Below are 23,888 nucleotides of genomic sequence, written 5' to 3'. Positions count from 1 at the left end.
ATCCCTGCTCCATAACCTGTCTGCTTGTTCTGAGGCGGCGGACAGACATCGCCAGAAGTCAACCCGATCAAATACAATCGTGTTGATTGACACCCCCTGCTAGCGGCCGGTTGGCCTTGAATCTGCAGGGGGTGGCATTGCACCAGCAGTTCACAAGAATGCTGGTGCAATGATAAATGCTGAGAGTGTATGCTGTCGGCAATTATCGATGGGCAGCGGACATGATCCGCAATATCGGGTCATGTCCGCTTGCACATTAATAAATAGGCCCCTGTGTCTATATTTTTAAACAATAAAAATGTTAGTGTTGACTGTCCCTTTAAACCATCATTATTTACTTTGCAATTACTTTTACTTTTTCACCTATGTGAAAACCCCCGTGAAAAACACATAAAATGCTTGTTTCTTCTAGTTCTTGAGTGTTTAACCCGGTTTTCTAAGTAATATCACATATGTAATTTGGAGAACATAACTAACTGAAAGGGCAACTATTAAAGTGGATTGTCTTAAGAAGAGGATGGCAAAAATATCTGTGCTGCATATTATGATTAGCATGGCACGCTCTTCTCAACTGAAATAGGGGCCACGTTTTCTCAAATATTCCAATATAATCGGTTTTGTTGGTGTTATTTGAGCATCCTCAAATGTAGGAAAACAGGCCAAATAACAGTAGAAAGGAAGCAATTATTGCTGTGAATATGAAAACTATTATGCTTAGATGCGTTGTATTTTATATGCTTTTAATGGGTCCATTACAGATTTAAAAGCATTCTGTCATCTGATCCATTAGTATTTTGTGCAACTGCAAGAAAGAAGAATCAATAAATGGAATATAAAGGAAAAATCTTTGAATGTACTGCTTAGGGACACAGTGTGTCTTCTGAGTTATTACAGTGCTTGCATTACCCATCAGCCTTGGGTCACTGTCAAATATGGTCACATAACAGGTTTTAACAAGTACCAGGATGAAAATGTGGTCATTATTCTAAAATTAGAATATGGACAGATCTCACCATGACCCATTTATAGATGGAAGGTATATGTACTAGGATGAAGTTTCTATTATAAATTCTTTAGTAAAATGGTCAGTAAAATATACATATTTACAGAAAAGCTGTAACTCCACTTTATATGGCCTTTTGGGTATTCTCAACGACCAACATGAAGAAAGCAAAACATCATTCAAGTGAAACGTTGCTCTGTATAAGCCAAGCCCAGTGAAAATGCTGTGAACATTTTGCATATAAAAGTTTGACATATGTTAATGATGTCATCAATCAGCTGACCAATTGTTTAATAGGAAAAGTGGTTTGTACAACTGCACATACTACTGTATGTATGTATGTATTCGGATACTTGTAAATAAAGCGTAGCTAATCACCCGTAAGGGTCTCAAGGCGCTGCTCATTTTATCGACCTTGGAAGGATGAAAGGCTGAGTGGACCTCGCCGGGGATCGAACCTGCAACCCTTGCTACAGAGCTCAACCACAGTGCCTTAGCATGCTGAGTTATCTGTGTATAACTTTTTGCTTTATACATAGTTCAAATCCACAAGTACAAGCAACTGAGTGACTGCAAGCTCTTAGAAAACAACTTTGTATGGTCAAGCATGTCTTGATTAAAAACTAGAGATATAGTTTTGTAATTGTTAGCAGATCTAAATGAGAGATTTAAAGTGCCACAAAAGTAAAAATTAAAGTTGCATGATTCAGATAAAGCATGCAGTTTTCATTATCAAAACAATTTTATATGCACACTCTGAGCTACTGTGCATGTGCAAAAGTTCACAGTATATACATATATGCATTTTGTGATTGGCTGATGGCTGTCATGTGATACAGGGGGAGGAAAAATTGGATTAACTTTAAAAATTGCCAGTAAATATTCTTTTGCTTAATTAAAATTCAAGGTAAGTGCTAATGTATAGTCTTTTTATTGTGTATTTGTCAATTATTAATTTCTACTGTATGTAGTGGTACATTCAGTGGACATTTTGCTTAAGCTTACAGGGAGATTTCCCCGTGGGACGTAGCAGTTGGGACTGACCGGCTACAATTTAAAGAAGTGGGGCTGCAGGTGAAGCATGGCAGCTTTATCATCTCTTTTCTTTTCTGCTCTGAGCATTGCTTCATGCAGGAAAAGCTCTTTAGAGATATTTTAATATATATATATTTTAAAAACCTTTATTGAAGCAGGACTAAGTTATACAATTTTGTTTTGTCCCTTTCAATAAAGGAACTATTATCACCTATACCCTGTGAGTATTTTCTATATGGTATAGGTTTTGAGTCCGGCTGTGCTGTATAATCATTTGCTTCTTGGCTCCGAGGTATAGTGACCACTGGGTGACTATATTTTGGCTTCACTCTTAGAATTTTGTAGAACACAGACAGTGCCAGCTTTATTCCCTTGAAGAGACAGCGCCACCATTTTAAATATCCTTTGAGCATCACTTCAACTATCTGTTCAGTGTTTCATTAATGAGCGTTCCTGCCATTGGCATCTGTAGTTGAGCAAGATACCTAATACATAGGTCTTGCAGGTCAAATGAGAATTGATAGCAATGAGGAAAAACAATAATTGCACTACTTGCCCCTCTGGAGTATATCGTCTTGAGGTCAAGTTTTCATTTTTCTTTTATATTTTTGTTCTCCAATTTTCTTTTTCTTTTTTTTGCATATATTAGTGTGGACTTTTTATAGAGAATTGTTTTTTTCTATTTAATTTGTTTTCTGAAGTTTTAAAGTATTTTGTGATGCTGGTATTATTTACAATACCACTTGTTCTATGTGTGAAGAAGAGATTAACACCTAGATTACAAGTTTTTGTTGGTAAGGCTGTGCGGGGCTAACAAGCCTTTTTTTCTTACCGCTCAATTAAGCCAACGCTGGTATTACGAGTATTCTTCAAGCCGGCGTTAGCCTCAGAAAAGTGAGCGTTGAGCAAAATTTTGCTCCACATCTCACTGTAATACCAGCATTGCTTACGGTAGCGGTAAGCTGGCTAAACGTGCTCATACACGATTTCCCCATAGGAAACAATGGGGCTGAGCTGGCTGAAAAAAAACCTAACACCTGCAAAAAAGCAGCGTTCAGCTCCTAACGCAGCCCCATTGTTTCCTATGGGGAAATTTATTTTATGTCTGCACCTAACACCCTAACATGAACCCCAAGCCTAAACACCCCTAATCTTACACTTATTGACCCCTAATCTGCCGCCCCAACATCGTCACCACCTACATTATATTATTAACCCCTAATCTGCCGCTCCAGACACCGCAGCCACCTACATTATACTTATGAACCCCTAATCTACTACCGCCAACATCGCCGACACCTACATTATAGTTATTAACGCCTAATCTGCCCCCCCCCAACATTGTCGCAACTATATTAAATTTATTAACCCCTAATCTGCCGCCGCCAATGTCGCCGCCACTATAATAAATTTATTAACCCCTAAACCTAAGTCTAACCCTAACACCCCCCTAACTTAAATATAATTTAAATACATCTAAATAAATTTACTACAATTAAATAAATTATTCCTATTTAAAACTAAATACTTACGTATAAAATAAACCCTAAGCTAGCTACAATATAACTAATAGTTACATTGTAGCTAGCTTAGGATTTATATTTATTTTACAGGCAACTTTGTATTTATTTTAACTAGGTACAATAGTTATTAAATAGTTATTAACTATTTAATAACTTCCTAGTTAAAATAAATACAAATTTACCTGTAAAATAAACCCTAACCTAAGTTACAATTACACCTAACACTACACTATAATTAAACTAATTACCTAAACTACCTACAATTAATTACAATTAAATTAAATAAACTTAATTACGAAAAAAAACAAACACTAAATTACAGAAAATAAAAAAGAATTACAAGAATTTTAAACTAATTACACCTAATCTAATCCCCCTAATAAAATAAGAAAGCCCCCCAAAATAATGAAATTCCCTACCCTATACTAAATTACAAATAGCCCTTAAAAGGGCCTTTTGCGGGGCATTGGCCCAAAGTAATCAGCTCTTTCACCTGTAAAAAAAAAATACAATACCCCCCAACATTAAAACCCACCACCCACACATCCAACCCTACTCTAAAACCTACCCAATCCCCCCTTAAAAAACCTAACACTACCCCTTGAAGATCACCCTACCTTGAGACATCTTCACCCAGCCAGGCACAAGTGGTCCTCCAGAGGGTCCGAAGTCTTCATCCTATCCGGCCAGAAGAGGACCTCCAGACTGGCAGAAGTCTTCATCCAGGCGGCATCTTCTATCTCCATCCTTCCGGATCGGAGCGGGTCCATCTTCAAGACATCCGAAATGGAGCATCCTCTTCATCCGACGGCCGACGACTGAATGACTGGTCCTTTAAGTGACGTCATCCAAGATGGCGTCCCTTGAATTCCAATAGGCTGATAAAATCCTATCAGCCAATCGGAATTAAGGTAGGAAAAATCCTATTGGCTGATGCAATCAGCCAATCTTGACCTCGCATTCTATTGGCTGATTGGAACAGCCAATAGAATGCAAGCTTAATCCTATTGGCTGATTGGATCAGCCAATCGGATTGAACTTCAATCCTATTGGCTGATTGCATCTTATCTTAGGGTTTATTTTATAAGTAAGTATTTAGATTTAAATAGGATTAATTTATTTAATTGTAGTAATTTAATTTTGTTTTATTTAAATTATATTTAAGTTAGGGGGGGTTAGGGTTAGATTTAGTGGTTAATAAATTTAATATAGTAGCGGCGACGTTGGGGTTGGCAGATTAGGGGTTAATAAATGTAGGTAGGTGTCGGCGATGTTAGGGACGGCAGATTAGGGGTTAATAAAATGTAACTAGTGTTTGCGAGGCCGGAGTGTGGCGGTTTAGGGGTTAATACATTTATTAAAGTGGCGGCGATGTCCGGTCGGCAGATAAGGAGTTAAACATTTTATTTAAGTGTTTCCGATGTGTGTGGGGGGGCTTGGTTTAGGGGTTAATAGGTAGTTTATGGGTGTTAGTGTACTTTTTAGCACTTTAGTTAAGAGCATTATGTTCCGGTGTTAGCCCATAAAACTCTTAACTACTGACTTTTATATGCGGTAGAAGTCTTGCCAGGAGAGGGTCTACCGCTCACTTTTTCAGGCGATCATAATACCAGCGTTAGGAAAATCCTATTAAAAAGATAGGATACGCAATTGACGTAAGGGGATTTGCAGTAAGCTAAAATTGCGGGGAAAAAAGTGAGCGGTAGACCCTCTCCTGCCTGACTCGTAATACCAGGGGGCGTTAAAAAGCAGCGTTGGGACCCCTCAACGCTGCTTTTTAAGGCTAATGCAAGACTCGTAATCTAGCCGTATATTATTTTGTGATTATATCAGTGCTCAAAATTTGGAACTCATGGTTGTGATGAGGTCTGGATTCAAATCATCAATTTGTGCAATGAAATGTTGCATCAAGTTTTTTCTACAATATACTGGTTTAAAAAAAAGGATTTATTGATAAGTGATGTATCAATTTATTTAAAGATTTTATAACTTAATTATCACATTTATTTTGTTTTTGTTATTGTGACATTGTACACTTTTTAATTTTATTGAATCTAGGCTAAAAATTAGATTTTTCTCTTTCATCTGACTAACACGTTTGTAAAAAACATTTAGTATCTACTATCCAAAAAAGTGAATACAAAAAATTAGAACACACGGTAAACAACACAATGGAAATCACTATTTTCTAAATATTACAAACTTAAAGGGACACCAGAATTGTTGTTGTTTAAAAAGAAAGATAATCCCTTTATTACCCATTCCCCAGTTTTGCATAACCAACACTGTTATAGAAATACACCTTTTACTGCTATGATTACCTTGTATCTAAGCCTCTGCAAACTGCCCCCTTATTTCAGTTCTTTTGACAGACTTGCATTTTAGCCAATCAGTGCTCACTCCAGTGTAACTTCACGTGCATGAGCATAATGTTATCTATATGAAAAACATGAACTAATGCCCTCTATTGGTCAAAATCCATTCAGATTAGAGGCAGTCTTCAAGGTCTAAGAAATTAGCATATGAACCTCCTAGGTTTAGCTTTCAACTAAGAATACCAAGACAGCAAAGCAAAATTGTTGATAAAAGTAAATTGGAAATGTTGTTTAATATTACATTCCCTATTTAAATCATGGAAGTTTGGACTTGACTGTCCCTTTAAATCTTAATGTTTCCATTAATTCCCCATCACTGAACACAAAAATTTAGAACTCTACAGTTTTTTAATTAAAAAGAGTAATTAGCAATTAGAAGACAACATTTGTACTGCTATGCATGATCTTAAAATGTATTCAGGAAATGAGTGAGATAAAATATCTAAGCATAAAAATATAAACTAAATTTTAAAGCTGCACAAAATTCTGAGTTCCTTATCCTTAGGCCGGTTGGGAAAATGGCTAAGGCCAAGAGATTGGAACTTTATTCTTAGGAGCACAGCTAAATCATCAAACTCTGTGTCAGTGTTTAAATAAACCTCATAATTACTCTCTTTGTACCTTACCCTGTTACACCTTGAGAGGCTGGTCTGGTTTAACTCCTTAAGAACAGTTGTCTATATCAAACTACAAGACTGTAGCATGCCTTGATTGAAATAACCCTATATGAGCAATTTCTCATACCATGGACTGGACATCCCCGCCCAATGGGCCTCTAGCAGGGGGTGTTAATCATCCCGATAGTAAAAGGTGGCGGATAAGTTAAGGAGCAGTGGTCTTACGACCGCTGCTTATTAACTTAAGTTTTCGGCGAGCCAGAAACTTCGAGCGGAAAAAGTAGCATTGGCTGCTTGATAAATCTAACCCATTGTATACTCTGCTGCTGGTATAGCAAGAAATTGAAAACACATTAAAGTGATGGTAAACTCTCCCCTTTAAAAAAAACAGATCCGGAATGTTAGCGAAATTTTAGGTGGCGTTTCATTTATAAATTGTAGTGAAGTTGCACTATAACTTACTTTTTAATATAGCTATAAAATTCAAATTTCCTTCACAATTTTTCTGTCAGCTAAAGGTTTGAATTCTTGTCAAATCAGCTCTCTCCCCATATTGCACTTTTGTTGTAGCTAGCGTGCTGATTGGACAACAATTCAAATTGTTATCTCACAGAAAAATTTACTTTTGAAGTGAGCAGCGGAGCGTGGGTTATTTGAATTTCATATCTGTATCAAAAAGTAATTTATAGCACAACTTCATTACAACTGATGAATTAAACTAATCTAAAATATCACTTTAAAATTATTTTAAAAAGTGTAGAGTTTACCATCACTTTAAGGGAAAACATATTTACAGTATACAGTCCCTTTAAGGATGATGGCATCACCCAACCTCTTCTTGAGAACCTGGGAAATTTTAGCAACTGTCAGGGTGCCAGGAATCAGACTGAGACGAGAAGTGCAAAAATAATCACACCTTTATTAATAGCAAAAAATAATAAAAAGTCCACAAGTCAAATAACAAGCCAGGAATTAAATCCGGAGCTGGTAGTCAGACGAGCCGAGTCAGAAGCCAAAGCGAATAGTCAGACGAGCCGAGTCAGGAGCCAAAGTGAGTAGTCAGACAAGCCGGAATTAGGAACAAGGAGAACAGCAGAGTCAGGAACAAGCCAGGGATCAGGAACCAGTAGGGACGTAAGACAGTCAGGTAATACACAGGAGCTCTCACAAACGCAAGGGCAAAGCATACTGAATGGAGGCCCTTTAAATAATAAGTGATGACATCACAATTCTGAGACTGCATCCTGTATCACACTGATGATGTACACCAGTCTGGCCATAAAAGGAAGTGCAGGAAATGAGCAGCATCACACATTATGCACCAAAGTCATCAAGAGAGGTGAGTTAAATGGCTGCCAGCAGCACATGGCAAGCAAGGCAGGTAAAAAACCCTGACAGTACCCTACCCTCAACGACCCCTCCCCCACGGGAGGACAAGAGGCTTATTGGTGAAATGGGCATGGAAGGCACAGAGGGGGGTGGGAGGAACCCATGAATGCTCCTCCGGACTGTAGCCCCTCCAGCTAACCAAATACTGTACGTGGCTCCTGGACATATGAGAGTCAATAATGCTGCTGACCTCATACTCCTCATGGTTGTCAACAAAGATAGGATGGGGACGAGGCAACACAGTGGTAAACCGATTACAAACCAATGGTTTCAAGAGGGAGACATGAAAAAATTGGAGATGCGCATTGCAGGAGGAAGGTCAAGAGCGTAGGCCACAGGATTGACCCGTCGGAGTATTCGAAAAGGACCAACATAACGGGGAGCCAGTTTATTGGAAGGAACACAAAGGTTCAATTTGCGGGAGGACAGCCAAACTCTCTCACCAACCTGGTAGGAAGGCACGGGCAGACGCTTACGATCAGCCTGGAACTTTTGGCGCTGCATAGAACAATGAAGGCAATCCTGAATCTGCACCCATGTGGAGCAGAGTTCCCGAAGATGCTCCTCCAAAGACGGAATACTCTGAGACATGAATGAATCGGGCAACAAGGATGGTTGAAACCCATAATTCGCCATGAACGGGGATAACTTGGAGGAAGCATTAATAGAACTATTACGAGCAAACTCTGCCAAGGGTAACAATTCAGACCAATTTTTGTGGTGATCTGAGACATAGCAACGGAGGAACTGTTCCAGACTCAGAGCTTGATTAGACCGTTCAGCAGCCCCATTGGATTGAGGGTGATATGCAGAGGGGAAGGAATGCTGGATCCCCATTTGAGCACAAAAGGAACGCCAAAATCTGGAGACAGACTGGCTACCCTGGTCCGACACTATCTCCTTGGGTAACCCATGTAAACGGAAGACCTCCCGGGCAAAAATTGAAGCAAGCTCCTGAGCGGTAGGCAACGTCTTCAAGGGAATGCAATGTGACATTTTAGAAAAACGGTCAACCACCATAAGGATAACAGTATTGCCATTGGAAACAGGGAGCTCAACAATGAAGTCCATTGAAAGATGTGTCCAAGGACACTCACTATTAGCAATAGGTTGAAGAAGACTCACAGGAAGATGTTGAGGAGTCTTATTCTGTGCACAAACTGAGCAGGAGGCAACATACGCAGCAACATCAGAACGAAGAGCTGGCCACCAGAATTGTCGAGTAACAGACAATATCATTTGGTTCTTGCCTGGGTGACCTGTGGCTTTAGGATAGTGGTAAGTGTGCAAAAGTTTAGTTTGAAGATTCTCAGGAACAAAACACTTACCACTAGGTTTCTCAGGAGGTGCATTGACTTGTGCAGCCAGGATCTCCAAGGGAGAAGTCAAATTAGTACATATGGTAGCCAAAATATGGTCAGGAGGTATAACTGGAGTAGGTACAGACTCCTCCTTGGACAGAGGCGAAAATTCTCGAGAGAGGGAATCAGCCCTAACATTCTTACTATCAGGCAGGTAGGAAACCACATAATTAAACCAAGACAAAAATAGCGCCCATCTGGCCTGTTGGGGCGACAAATGTTTTGCTTCAGATAGATAAGTTAAATTCTTGTGGTCAGTAAGAATGAGCACTGGCACACTAGTACCCTTGAGAAGATGCCTCAATTCCTTGAGTGCCAAAATTATGGCCAGTAATTCCCTGTCGCCAATTTCATAATTGCACTCCGCTGGAGACAATTTCTTAGAGAAGAAACCACACGGATGCAAGGAACGGTCAGGCATAGGATGTTGAGACAAGAGGGCATCTACTCCAGTCTCAGACGCATCAACCTCAAGAACGAAAGGCAGGACAGGGTTAGGATGAGCCAGAACTGGAGCGCCAGCGAAGGCAGTCTTAAGACTATCAAAGGCCTTAATGGCAGTAGGTGACCAATGGAGTGGATCATTCTCTTTACGGGTCATGTCTGTGATAGGTTTGACCAAGGAAGAAAAGTTTTTAATAAACTTTCTATAGTAATTGGCGAACCCCAAAACACATTGAATAGACCGAAGACCAACTGGGCGAGGCCACTGCAGAACTGTGGATAACTTGTCAGGATCCATGGAGAACCCTGCAATGGAGATAAATTAACCTAGGAAGGTTACTTGATTCTGATGAAACTCACATTTCTCAGGTTTACAAAACAGCCCGTTCTCACGTAGTCTCTGAAGAACCCGTGTAACATCAGAGCGATGAGTCTCAAGTGTGGGTGAGTGTATGAGGATGTCGTCTAAGTACACCACAACACACTGTTGCAACATATCTCGTAGGACATCATTAATAAATTCCTGGAAAACAGCAGGAGCATTACATAGGCCAAAGGGCATTACAAGATACTCATAATGCCCGCTCCTGGTGTTAAATGCTGTTTTTCATTCATGGCCCTCCTTGATCCTAATGAGATTTTACGCTCCTCTCAAATCAAGTTTAGTAAAGACCGTAGCTCCCTTGAGGCAGTCAAAGAGTTCCGTAATGAGCGGAATAGGGTAAGCATTCTTAATGGTAAGACGATTAAGACCCCTATAATCGATGCATGGTCTTAACTCGCCACCTTTTTTCTTCACAAAGAAGAAGCCAGCCCCTACAGGAGAGCAGGATTTGCGGATGATACCCCGCGTCAGAGCATTGGCAACATACTCCTCCATAGCACAATTCTCCGCAACAGACAGAGGGTAAACCCGGCCCCGAGGAGGAATGGCTCTGGGTTGCAGGTCTATGGCACAATTGTAAGACCTGTGAGGAGGCAACGTACTGGCATGCACCTTGTCAAAAACGTCTAGGAACTCTCGGTACTCCTCTGGCAATTGAGATACCGAAGACGTGCACAAGACTTTAACTGGTTTCCGAAGACAAGTGGAAATACATTGCGGGGACCACGACAAAATTTCGGACCTGCGCCAGTCGAGACTGGGATTGTGCTTTTGGAGCCATGGATAACCCAGAATAACCGGAAAATGAGGAGAGTTTATCACCTGGAACTGGAGGGATTCAAAATGGAGAGCCCCAACAGCCATGGATAACAGAGCAGTTTTGTGAGTAACGAGTGCGGGCTGAAGGGGCCTGCCATCAATGGCCTCAATAGCAAGTGGAACGGACCGAGGCAAAACAGGAATGTAGTGCTTTGATACAAAAGCACTGTCAATGAAATAGCCCGCAGCACCGGGGTCAACAAGAGCCTGGGTGACTATGGAGGAGTCCACACAGTAAAGGACAAACATGACCAAAGGTTTCTCCTTTAGCGGTTCCGGGACGAGGATAAACCACCCAAGGTCTGCCCCCGACAGGACCTTAGGTGTGAGCGCTTCCCGGCCATGTAGGACAAGACTTCAAAAGGTGGCCCTGTAACCCACAATAGAGGCAGAGCCCCTCTCTCCTCCTAAAGGCCCTCTCCGCCGCAAAGAGATGCGTGAATCCCAACTGCATCGGCTCAGCAGTACCTGGTGACTCGGGACCAGGGGGCATGGGAGGAGAGGGAGGCATGGGTGGGAATGAACACGTAGGAGACAACGGAACAGGAGGCTTCCGCAAGCGCTCCTTGAAAGAGGGCCTCTCACTTAGTCTGATGTCAATTAGGATCAAAAAAGACATCAATACCTCGTGATCTTCTGGTAAATCTTCATCTTTATTCGCATCAGAGAGCCCATGAAAGAAGGCGGCAACAAGGGCTTCATTGTTCCAACTTACCTCTGCGGCAAGCTTACGGAACTCAATGGCATACTGAGCAACAGATCTTGTACCTTGCTGAATGGACATGAGTCGTTTAGCAGTAGAGGAGGAGCGAGCTGGAACATCAAATACCCTTCGAAAGTAGGCCACAAATTCAGGGTAATTTTAAATCACAGGTTTATTAGTCTCCCACAAGGGATTAGCCCAGGCAAGAGCTGTGTCAGAGAGTAACGAGATAAGAAATCCCACCTTAGCTCTGTCAGAGGGAAACGCCTGAGGTAACATCTCAAAGTAAATGCCCACCTGGTTCAAAAACCATCTGCACTGATTAGGATCACCTCCATATCGCTGAGGTAGAGGTGCAGAAGCGGACATGCTCCTGGTAGGACTAGGTGCAGCAACGGAAACAGGAGCAGCCATAACTTGCGGGACACTTTGGTCCAAATGTGCAGTGCGAGTCAGCAGGGTTTGCAGGGCTAGTGCAAATTGATCAAAGCGGTGATCCTGTTCATCCATCATGGAAATTATGGCAGGTAAAGGTGGATTATTAGCACCATCAGGATTCATGGCCCTTGCATAATGTCAGGGTGCCAGGAATCAGACTGAGACGAGAAGTGCAAAAATAATCACACCTTTATTAATAGCAAAAAATAATAAAAAGTCCACAAGTCAAATAACAAGCCAGGAATCAAAACCAGAGCTGGTAGTCAGACGAACCGAGTAAGGAGCCAAAGCGAATAGTCAGACGAGCCAAGTCAGGAGCCAAAGCGAGTAGTCAGACGAGCCGGAATCAGGAACAAGGAGAACAGCAGAGTCAGGAACAAGTCAGGGATCAGGAACCAGGAGGGACGTAAGACAGCCAGGTAATACACAGGAGCTCTCACAAACAGGTCTGAGACAACGCAAGGGCAAAGCATACTGAACAGAGGCCCTTTAAATGATAAGTGATGACATCACAATTCTGAGACTGCATCCTGTCTCACACTGATGATGTACACCAGTCTGGCCATAAAAGGAGGTGCAGGAAATGAGTAGCATCACACAGTATGCATCAAAGTCAGCAAGAGAGGTGAGTAAAATGGCTGCCAGCAGCACATGGCAAGCAAGGCAGGGAAAAAACCCTGACAGGAACAGGTTTGCAAGAACTGGGGAATACCGGCTGAATCCCATCACTGACTGCACCCATCCCACTGCACTTTACCTTCTAAGTGCAGTGCCCCCTATCCCAACTAACCCGCCCCAGAGGTAAGTTGTGATTGGGGTTCTGGCAGTTAGGAGGCTAGCTGCTGTGGAGGTCTGGTGGTTAGGGGTTTTACTGCAGTTGGTGGTACAACTATTAGGGGATTAAATACGGTGGGGTTCCAGAAGTTTAGGGATTCGTGGGACTACAGGGCATTTCAGGTTTTTTTTCAACACATTTTGTTAAACTGATTCTTGTTAATGAATTCATCTGAAATGAATGAAGTGCCTAAACTAAACTGACAAACTTAATTTCTAGAAAAATTCAGAGCAAGTGATTCATCCAAAATTTCTCCCATGGTCATGTCTTCTCAAAACTGAAATCTTGTGGAAACACATCACAATTCAAAAAACTGCACAAATCAAAAAGATTTGTACCTGCACCTGCAGAGTTAAAAAAAAAAAATCACATACACATACAGTATATCTCATAAGAGTTCTCAGCACATAAAACAAACTGTGAGAGATACCGACATCCAAAAATTGCCTTTAAAATAGTTAAAAAACTGAACCCACTATAAAACTAAATCAAAATGAGACAACCTCAATAACTTTGAAATAGCAAGACACAACCACAAATTGGCAATAGCGTCTTTATGAATTCCGCATGCTGAGCTGAACTGTTGAAAACTGTGTGGAAAACTCTGACCACACCTCTAGAATGCCTTGGAATGCCACAGTCCGCCCCTAGTGACACCTTTTGTTTTATCCAGCAATAATACATTACCATAACAAAACAAATGTGAATTAATTAACATTAGCAGAATAATGGTGAGAAAACACCCACTAACGAAATTGTGGAAAATACAGGTAAAGTTAGACCGCTTTATGTTATTATTTTCTACAGACAGAAGTGCTTTTTTATTTTATACCAAATCCCAAAATAGAAAAGAACAATTGAGATATAATTTCTTCTTCTAGCCTGAACAGGCAAAATCATTTTTTGGAAGACACAAAATAAAGGTAAATAAACTATCTGTAAACAATTTAATACACTCCAGCAAGTAAAATAGATAATTGGGAACACATTAAAGGGTGAGCAAATTTTTCAGTATACTGTCCCTTTAAATTTGTATTGTTTAAAAAGATAGATAATCCCTTTATTACCCATTCCCTAGTTTTGCACAACCAACACAGTTATATAAATACACTTTTTACCTCTGTGATTATATTGTATCTAACCCTTTGCAAACCTATTTCAGTTCTTTTCACAGACATCCATTTTAGCCAATCAGCGCTGGCTCACCTGAACTCCACATGCATGAGCACAGTGTTATCTATATGACACACATGAACTAACACCCTCTAGTGGTAAAAACTGCCCTGAGAGAACAGACGGCCTTCAAGGGCTTAGAAATTAGCATATGAACCTGCTAGGTTTAGCTTTCAACTAAGAATACCAAGAGAACGAAGCAAAATTGGTGATAAAAGTAAAGTGCAAAATTGTTTAAAATTACATTCTCTATCTGAATCATGAAAGTTACTTACTAGACTGTTCCTTTAAGTTATCACTGGAATGTAAAAAATGACAGGAAACGGCTTTATTTACATCCTCATCTTAAAGAGAAATATTGATTATGAGTTCAAATCAGCATGGTTTAATGAGACAAAGATCATGTCAAACTAATCTGATTCTATGAGGAAGTAAAAATATAGATAAAAGCTAGGAATCAGTTGATGTGATATACTTTAGAAAAGGCTTTTCAGACAGTGCCACATGAGAGACTAATTTACTAAATTAAGGGACTGGGAATATCTGAAAATGTTAGCTCATGGATAAATAACTGGATAAAAGATAGGGAGCAACGAGTAGTAGTAAATGGATCATATTCCCATTGGACAAAGGTAATCAGTGGAGTCCCACAGGGATCAGTACTGGACCTGGTTCTTCCTAATATTTTTTATTAATGACTGGGATCAAGCATTAAATAGCAACATCCCAATTTTGCAGGTGATACAAAGTTGTGTAAGCAAAAGGAATACAAAAAGCACTAAAAAGTACTCAAAGGTACTAAGAAGCTAAGGGTTAAACATCAAACAAGGCAATACGATTTAACGTAACATAAAACAATATCATTAAAAAAATGTAAAATACATGACTACTAATATCAGTTAAACGTGAATGTTATTTAATTAGCTATATATATATATACACACTAGTCCTAAAGCCCGTTCACATGGGACATTTTTTGCAGTACAGCGGTCCCACCCCTTGCACTCTCTCCCTCCCCCTCTCTTTTGCTCTCTCTCTGTCCCCCCTCTCTTTTATGCTCTCTCTCTCCCCCTCTCTTTTGCTCTCTCTCTCCCCCCTCTCTTTTGTGCTCTCTCCCCCTCTCTTTTGCGCTCTCTCTCCCCCTCTCTTTTGAGTTCTCTCTCTGCCCCCTCTCTTTTGCGCTCTCTCTCCCCCTCTCTTTTGCGCTCTCTCTCTCCTCTCTCTTTTGCGCTCTCTCTCTCCCCCCTCTTTTGCGCTCTCTCTCTCCCCCCTCTTTTGCGCTCTCTCCCCTCTCTTTTGCACTCTCTCTCTCCTCCCTCTCTTTTGCGCTCTTTCTCTCCTCCCTCTCTTTTGCGCTCTCTCTCCCCCTCTCTTTTGCGCTCTCTCTCCCCCTTGCGCTCTCTCTCCCCCTCTCTTTTGCTCTCTCTCTCCCCCTCTCTTTTGCTCTCTCTCTCCCCCTCTCTTTTGCTCTCTCTCTCCATCCCTCTCTCTCTCCCCCCTCTCTCTCTATCTTCCCCCCTCTTTCTCTCCCCCTCTCTTCCCCTCTCTCCCCTCTCTCCCCTGTCTCTCTCTCTCCCCCCTGTCTCCCCCCCCCTCTCTCTCCCCCCCCCTCTCTCTCTCACCCCCCCCCTCTCTCTCTCACCCCCTCCTCTCTCTCCCCCCCCCTCTCCCCCCCTCTCTCTCTTTCTCCCCCTTCACTCTATTCCCCCTCTCTCTCTCCCCCGCTCTCTCTCTCCCCCTCTCTCTCTCTCCCCCTCTCTCTCTCTCCCCCCCCTCTCTCTCCCCCCCCCCTCTCTCTCCCCCCCCCCCCCTCTCTCTCTCTCTCCCCCTCTCTCTCTCCCCCCCCTCTCTCTCCCACCTCTCTCTCTCTCTCCTCCCCTCTCTCTTTCTCCCCCCCTCTCTCTCTCCCCCTCTCTCTCTCTCTCCCCCCTCTCTCTCCCCCTCTTTCTCTCTCCCACTCTCTTCTTTTGCTCTCTCTCTTTTATATTATAGGATATATATATATTTTTAAGGTGGAATTTATAAATTCTTAAGGTGGTATTTGGCCCATTGCACATTGTACATGTTTTTAGAGGAGACGTCCTCAATATATGATCTGGTTTGATTATTATTGTTTTAGCATCGTTCAATATTGCTATAATCTTTTTAAATCTGATTAAATAACATTTATGTTTAAATGATATTAGTAGTCAGGTATTTTACATTTTTTGAATGATATTGTTTTATGTTATTTAACTGTATTTATGTTATTTAACCGTATTGCCTTGTTTGATGTTTAACCCTGAGCTTCTTAGTACCTTTGAGTGCTTTTTAGCACTTTTTGTATTCCTTTTGTCGACTATTTTCCCCTGTTCTGGTAGTGAGACCAGTTCTACAAATAGCTCCTTAAGGGTTAAAGTATAGCGCTTTTAGTAACTTTTGTTCTAAAAAAGTTGTGTAAGGTCATTAGTTCAGTGCAGGATGAAATAGCTTCACAATGGGATTTACAAAAATAATAAGAATGGGCTGGTAAATGGAAAAGGAGATTTAATACAGGAAAATGTAAGGTTCTACATTTTGGAAGTAAAAATAAGCAGGCAACTTATTATTTAAATGGGACTAGACAGCAAAACAGACGAGGAAAGGGATTTGGACATACAGATAACAAGCTAAAAATAGGTGCATAATGCAGGACAGTGGCTTCTAATACTAATAAGATACTAGAATGTATTAAAAGTGGCATTGATGCAAGGGAGGAAAGCTTAATTCTGTCACTATATAAATCCCTGGTAAGACCTCACATTGAGTATAGAATACAGTTCTGTGGACAAATCTCAAAAAAGACATTTCAGACTTAGAAAAAGTTCAGAGAAGGGCCATAAAATGAATAAGGGGAATAAAGAATATAAGCTATGAGGAGAGGCTAGCCAAACTGGGTCTATTTTCTCTAAGAAAAAAGTTGTCTGAGAGGTGATATGATTATTTAAAAATAAATATATTTAAGACTCATTGACAGAGTTGGCAGAATCTCTGTTTATTCCAAATAAATTGTTTGTGACACAATTTATGCCTGGAGAAAAGGAGGTTGAACCCCTTAAGGACCAGGAATTTTAGAGAAAAACTTGCTAAAAGTACTGGAGAATTTGAAGGACTCTAATATGTACCTATGTCTATTTTGGTTTAAGGGGTTACTCTCCAGCAATGTATACATTTTTTCACTGTAAAAACAATTAAATAGTAACTAATTGCCTAAGGAGGTAGTAAATATCAATACCTTAGTTACATTTAACAATGACTTAGATACATTTTTAGCAGGAAAAGGAATCACTTTTTTAAACCACTTTGTAATACTAGAACGCGCTCGCTAATGTGTGCTGGTATTACAAGTTCAGCGCAATAAAAAGCTACACAGCACTCTATTTTGAGGGCATTTGGTGCCCTTTTAGAGCTTGCAGTAGCAATAACCAGTCACTTGTAATGGCTGGCAAATTATCACGCTCCCACAAATGGGTTCATTTGCCCTTTTGCGGAGGGGGGGGGGCAATAATTTAGTGCTCCACTTGTAATCTAGCCATAAATTGTTAACATGAGGAAGAAAGAGAAAAGGGAGAATTTTCCTTTCAACCAGATAAATCTGTCTTTTAATAAAGAGTGAAAATAATAACTAATCACATATTCTGTTGGTATTTAAATCATGTAAAAAAGATGTCTGTTTGTTTTAAAGGGAGAGCTATATAATTCAATTTTAATACAAAAGTTCCAGTTTATTTATTTAATCAAATTTTCTTTGCTCTCTCTGTATCCTTTGTTGAAGAGGAAATTAGGTAGGCTCTTAGGACCTCGGGAGCCTGTCTTTAAAATGATGTGGCAGCTGGGTTTGCAATAACATTTGTAGCAATATTATACATTGTTGCAAATACTGCTGCTATAGAGTCCTAAACATATGTGCATGCTACTTAGATCCTACCCTTAACTCCTCAAAAAAAGGATATCAAGAGAAAGTGTTGTAATTAAAGTAAAACTGAAATGGCACAGTCAATCTGAATCATGAAAGTTTCATTTTAACTTGAATTTCCCTTTAAGTAAGATTATTTTTAACTAACATACATTGATGCAGTTTACTGAATCACTTTTTAAGAAAAAAATATACACAATATTTTAAAATAATGACCCATTTATTGTAATTATTCAGAAAGTAATGCTCGTTTCATTTCAACTACACACTTGCTCTAAGGCAGACCAGTATCTACAAATGTATCATTTGTAAAACAAGGAAGTAAGGTATTTCTTTCATTTCATACTAAATCCCATAACAAGCTGTTTGCATATTTCATACCAACTATGGTTTTCTGTGGCATTTAGCAACTTGGTAATAGAGCTGGTCAAAATTCCATATATCACAGAGCTTCAGAGACCAACCTTATTCAGCTTTATCTTGACACCAAGCCAAGGGCTGTGTACAGTATTTGCCAAAGTTGGCAAGTTTACATAAATCATAATGTAGGACTATTCCAGCAGAGGGACTGAAATGTGAGTCTTGCAACAAGAAGTTTCCTGTTGTGATCTGAGTGCCTGAACTGCTGCAGGTAACTGAGGTCTCTGCTGAGACAAAACCTTTTGCAGATACCACTTGTGGACCCCAACGAAGACCACTAAAGTAGCATTTGACATTCATCAAGACAGGACAACGCTCAAATAAGGTAGGAACAAAATAAATACATAAACTTCTCAATGACACTTGTTGAGGTCTACGTATTGTTATTGCATTTTTATTTATTTATAATAAATTCTGAAATATTTGAAATTAGTTTTATAAAAATGGATGTAAAATAAGCTTGAAGCTTGTAGGGTGTGTTTATTTAACTGCATGTCTGCTTCTGCAAGATTACATTGCCCTTTCCAAGGACACAGAGGGAAGAGTTTCAAGAGATATTAAAGCATTTACAGAGCTGCAAGTCATTGTTTAGACAAGAATTATTATCATTAAATAAAAGAAATTATAAATAATTTAGGTAGAACTTTATTTAAAGCTTCAAAGCTATTTTTTGCCCATATGTCACTTTGTTCTCACCATAGCTTTTATCTAAGGTGCAGCTCCGGGAAGCAAGGATTGATACATTGTGTTTTTTTTTAGACATTTAAACATATACAGTATTACAAAATGTAAACTAACAATGTTTGCAATAATGTATCTGATTCTGCCTGGGTTATAAAATGATGAGCAGTCCTCCTTCACATGTAATCTATCTTCACTTATTGTGTATATACCCTGACAGATAGATATGTTGTCCCCTATGATCTATGGTTATTAATACGTTATGTCTGTAGTGGATTTAGCCTTGTAGTGTGCTTAGTCCTGTCAGGGATATACTCTGAAACAATAAAATATCCTTCTCCTTAGGTGCATAGTCTGACATCTCTATGTGAAGTAACTGTAGTCCATGGTGTTCTAGCAAGTAGTAGAAGTCACCCTGAGTGTCTCCTCGCATGATCTGGCTTTTTCATATGATCTGTGAGACAACTTAAAGGAACAGCATTTTATCTGTTGATGTATAGAGAGAGACGTGTGACATCAGTGCATTCTGTCTGTGAGCAGATGTACAGTACATGATCCCTGACTAAGTATGAAACCTTCTATAAAATGTGTCTGGCTGTTGTGACATGTGATTTTAAGGGTGACACTAATGGTAAACACAGTGTGACACATTTTCTTTTTTTCACTGACGTGCAGTGACATATAAAAGCACCTATAACTAGTAATGCAACCTGCCAACACATTAACCTTCCAGGGATCCAAGAGATATTAATCTCATCAGTCTCAGACCTCCCCTTGCTGGTGTTGATGTTCCGGGTTGCAGAGGGTGACTTGCATTCTATATGTAGTGCAAAGGAAACATCAGGTTTTAAGGCAAGATCACACAGCACAGCTGATCTGTAGTGCCAGCTTTGTTGTCTGAGCACTACACCAGCCACAGTATTTATTTTCTTGCCTTGGATATAATACAAGACAGCAGCACTTTTTTTTACCAGTGACAGCTACTGAGCATCAGTCATGGCTCTCCAAGGCTCTCTAGGTAAGACCCTCATTGGTAAAGGATACAACTGATATTCAGAGAGTGGTTTGAGGGTTAACACTACACTAATGATAATTATATAGAAAAGTTTACATTTCTTATTGTACACCTTTGTATGTCTGTCTATCTAATATTTCCATTAACATAATTTTATGTTATTTGAATCTGTATGCAGCATTTATACTGTATAGTAAATTATATATATAAATAATAACCAATGCCCGGGCTGTATGTATACACACATATATATAAATATATTTACACATACACACATATATATATATATATATATATATATATATATATATATATATATATATATATATATATATATATATACACACACACACACACACAGATATATCTACATTTTATAAGGTAAATCATACTGAAATATATCTTGTGTTTTTATTTGATGTACTTAGAATATATGCCTTTTAGAAAAATACTTGAATTTAGTAATCACTAAGCTTAATATACTTTACAGTATATTTGTATGTAGAATATTCTTTTTTGGTATAATTATAAAAAAAAACTGTTGTAACATCTAACACTGAGTCCTTCCTCAGTTATTTCCTGTAAAAGATGTATTGTCATTTGGACAAACACTTTAATGTCATTTAAGACATGCAGTATAATTATAATCTGTTCTATTAGACTTTATGCAATAAACTTTCAAAGTGGTTTTTGGGGGTTGCTGACACCCTAGAATAAAAGTACATTTGAGTTTTTTTAATTTGAGAGTCTTGTGTCTCCTAAGTGATGCATTCCTTATGTGCTTCAAATTAGCAGCCTCATAGTTGGCAATGTGTCAGAAACATTATCATCAGAGTGCATTATACTTTAGTTGGAAGGTTAAACATAAACCCAGGTTGTGCCACATCATTGTGACTTTGAAAGCTCCAGCTTGCCTTAAAAACTAGTCCTGTTTGTCTAAGTACATTATAATACCTTCTATTATTACTCATGGCCCATTTCTGCAATGTTATACCTGCTTGAGTAATTTCCCGGAATGTAATCAGGTCATTTGCATTGCAAATCAGGGCACAATGTGGACATTAAGAAATATGTTACCAGAGTTTATAATGATCATTTATAACCTCACAACATTAAAGTTTACCTGTCTAAAAACCAACCAAAATAAACAAAGTACATTACATCTCAACTGCACTATAGAGTTTTTCATAATTATACATTTTTGTTTGTATTCTAATGCTTTCACAGAAGATTGCTTTTATTTATTATACTCGTCATTAAAAGGTAGCAATAAATTCAATTGATATATTATATACTATGGGCTAGATTACAAGTGGAGCGGTAGCAATTAGCGTTCATAAAATTAATCAGAGGTCAGACATATTTTAAAAGTGCCTTATCAAACATAAAAAAATGTGTGTAGTGCCTTATCAAACATAAAAAATGTGTGTAGTGCCTTATCAAACATATAAAAATGTGTGTAGTGCCTTATCAAACATAAAACATGTGTGTAGTGCCTTATCAAACATATAAAAATGTGTGTAGTGCCTTATCAAACATAAAACATGTGTGTAGTGCCTTATCAAACATATACAAATGTGTGTAGTGCCTTATTAAACATAAAAAATGTGTGTAGTGCCTTATCAAACATATAAAAATGTGTGTAGTGCCTTATCAAACATAAAAAATGTGTGTAGTGCCTTATCAAACATAAAAAAAATGTGTGTAGTGCCTTATCAAACATATAAAAATGTGTGTAGTGCCTTATTAAACATAAAAAATGTGTGTAGTGCCTTATCAAACATATAAAAATGGGTGTAGTGTCTTATCAAACAAAAAAATGTGTGTAGTGCCTTATCAAACATATAAAAATGTGTGTAGTGCCTTATCAAACATACAAAAAATGTAGATTTTTTTTAAATTACTGCACTAGGCAGTTTTGGGGCTAAAGTTGACTGCTGTGGGGTGAAATGTGTCTTTACATTGCGGTCTATGGGAACTGTGTGTTCCCTATAAATATATATGTATATGCTTATATACATATATATTTGTGTTTATATGTGTAAATACACATATTAACACATAAATATATATGTATATAATCATATTAACACAAATATATATGTATATAATCATATTAACACAAATATATATGTATACAATCATATTAACACATAAATATATATGTATATAATCATATTAACACATAAATATATATGTATATAATCATATTAACACAAATATATATGCATATAATCATATTACATATACATTTAAATTTGCTGTCCATCGCTGTGCAACTAACCACCTTCACTGTGCTTAGGTTCTGTGCCGTGTATGATGGCATCAGAACAAGGATCCCATTGGAGCCAATGGAAGCGTGCTCTCGTTAACGTGAGGTTGCGTTCGCATTGCACCTAACTCGAAAAAACAGCACACATTTGCATGCACTGGTTTTACAAAGTGGAGCGCAAATATCACTTTAGCTTTATTGTAATCTGGCCTTATATTCCCAAACCCCAGTTCACTGTGGTTACAAGTGAGACAAAATGTAATCTTGATCCAAGTTGAGGTCTTGGAATCAAGAAAAACCATAAAATGTCCCAAGCATAATATTATCTATCTAAGGATTTCTGGAATGTGTAAGACAGAAACAAGATTAAAGGGACATGCAACCTCAAATTCTTCTTTCATGATTCAGATAGAGCATGACATTTCAAACAGCGTTCCAATTCACTTGTGTTATCAAATTTGCTTCATTCTCTCTGTATCCTTTGTTGAAGGAGCAGCAACACACTACTGGTTGAGCCAATGACAAGAGGTATATATATGTAGCCACTAATCAGAATCTAGTTCCCAGTAGTGTACTGAAACACCTAAACTTACCTAGGGTTGCTTTTCACCAAAGGCTACCAAAAGAACAAAGCATATTAGATAATAGAAGTAATTTGAAAAGTTATTAAAAATTGCATGCCTGGGTCATAAAAGAAGGTTTTGGTTTTTTTTTAAGTTTCATGTCCTTTTAGACTATAATTGTATATAGAAAAACTTTTGGTTTCTATTTTCCAACAAAACACACTTCCTCATTTCTGTTTACTGCACTACTCCTCTTTCAAGAAAAGATGCCTGTTATATACTTGTGGGTTTAATACGGTTTTATTAGCCACTATTCCGGGTCTATTTTAAGGAAAAAACCTCATTGCACATTAAACAAGGACATAGTTCTTCTAAAACATTTTCTATTTTTGGATTACCAGACACCTTTCCTAGCATATTTTGCCATGTATTTTTAGGGATTTTAAAAGTACTTTCCAAATATGTTTTTTAAGTCTATATCAGTAAATGGAGACATGACACTTACTGTTCTTGCTACAAATCTAGGATCTATTACATTAAACAACTGCTGTTTTCACAAATAATAGCTAATATATATTGTAAGTGTTAGATGACCCATCATTTAAATCTCCAATAAGGGATATTTTGTGTGCGCTTGTATATTTTTCTCAGAGAGCAGCACCGATATGTTATAAATTTAAAATAAAGATCCGTTTTTTTCTCATTGTAATATGGTCCATGTCATATATATATACATTATATAACCCATCATTTTAAAGAGGATACTCTCTTCTCATCTTTCATCTGAGTGGTAGAATAAATGTGTGGATATAATTTTGATATTGCTGTTCATTGTAAATTTGAAAATAAGATTCTACTTTTTCCGATAAGATCTCTCGTTTCACGTCAGGCTTCAAAGTGGTA

General features: G+C 38.7%; 1 protein-coding gene across 2 annotated transcripts in view; it reads left to right on the top strand.

Moving 5' to 3' along the window:
* Positions 1-18,479: 18,479 nt before the first annotated feature.
* AMPD3 (adenosine monophosphate deaminase 3) overlaps positions 18,480-23,888 on the top strand; it is an 89,219-nt gene continuing 83,810 nt past the window's right edge. The window contains exon 1 of one of the 2 annotated variants that reach the window (XM_053720591.1): positions 18,480-18,779. Coding sequence is in view for 1 of the 2 variants with exons in the window: in XM_053720590.1 (XP_053576565.1) it covers positions 20,132-20,153 (22 nt within the window). In the remaining variant the exon portion in view is untranslated. Of the gene's footprint in view, positions 18,780-19,824; positions 20,154-23,888 lie in introns of those variants that run through there. The other variant, XM_053720590.1, reaches the window with a different exon arrangement.

This window comes from Bombina bombina, chromosome 7 (assembly GCF_027579735.1).
Source record: "Bombina bombina isolate aBomBom1 chromosome 7, aBomBom1.pri, whole genome shotgun sequence".
NCBI classification, from domain to species: Eukaryota; Metazoa; Chordata; class Amphibia; order Anura; family Bombinatoridae; genus Bombina; species Bombina bombina.
This window is presented reverse-complemented; position numbering and strand designations above follow the sequence as displayed.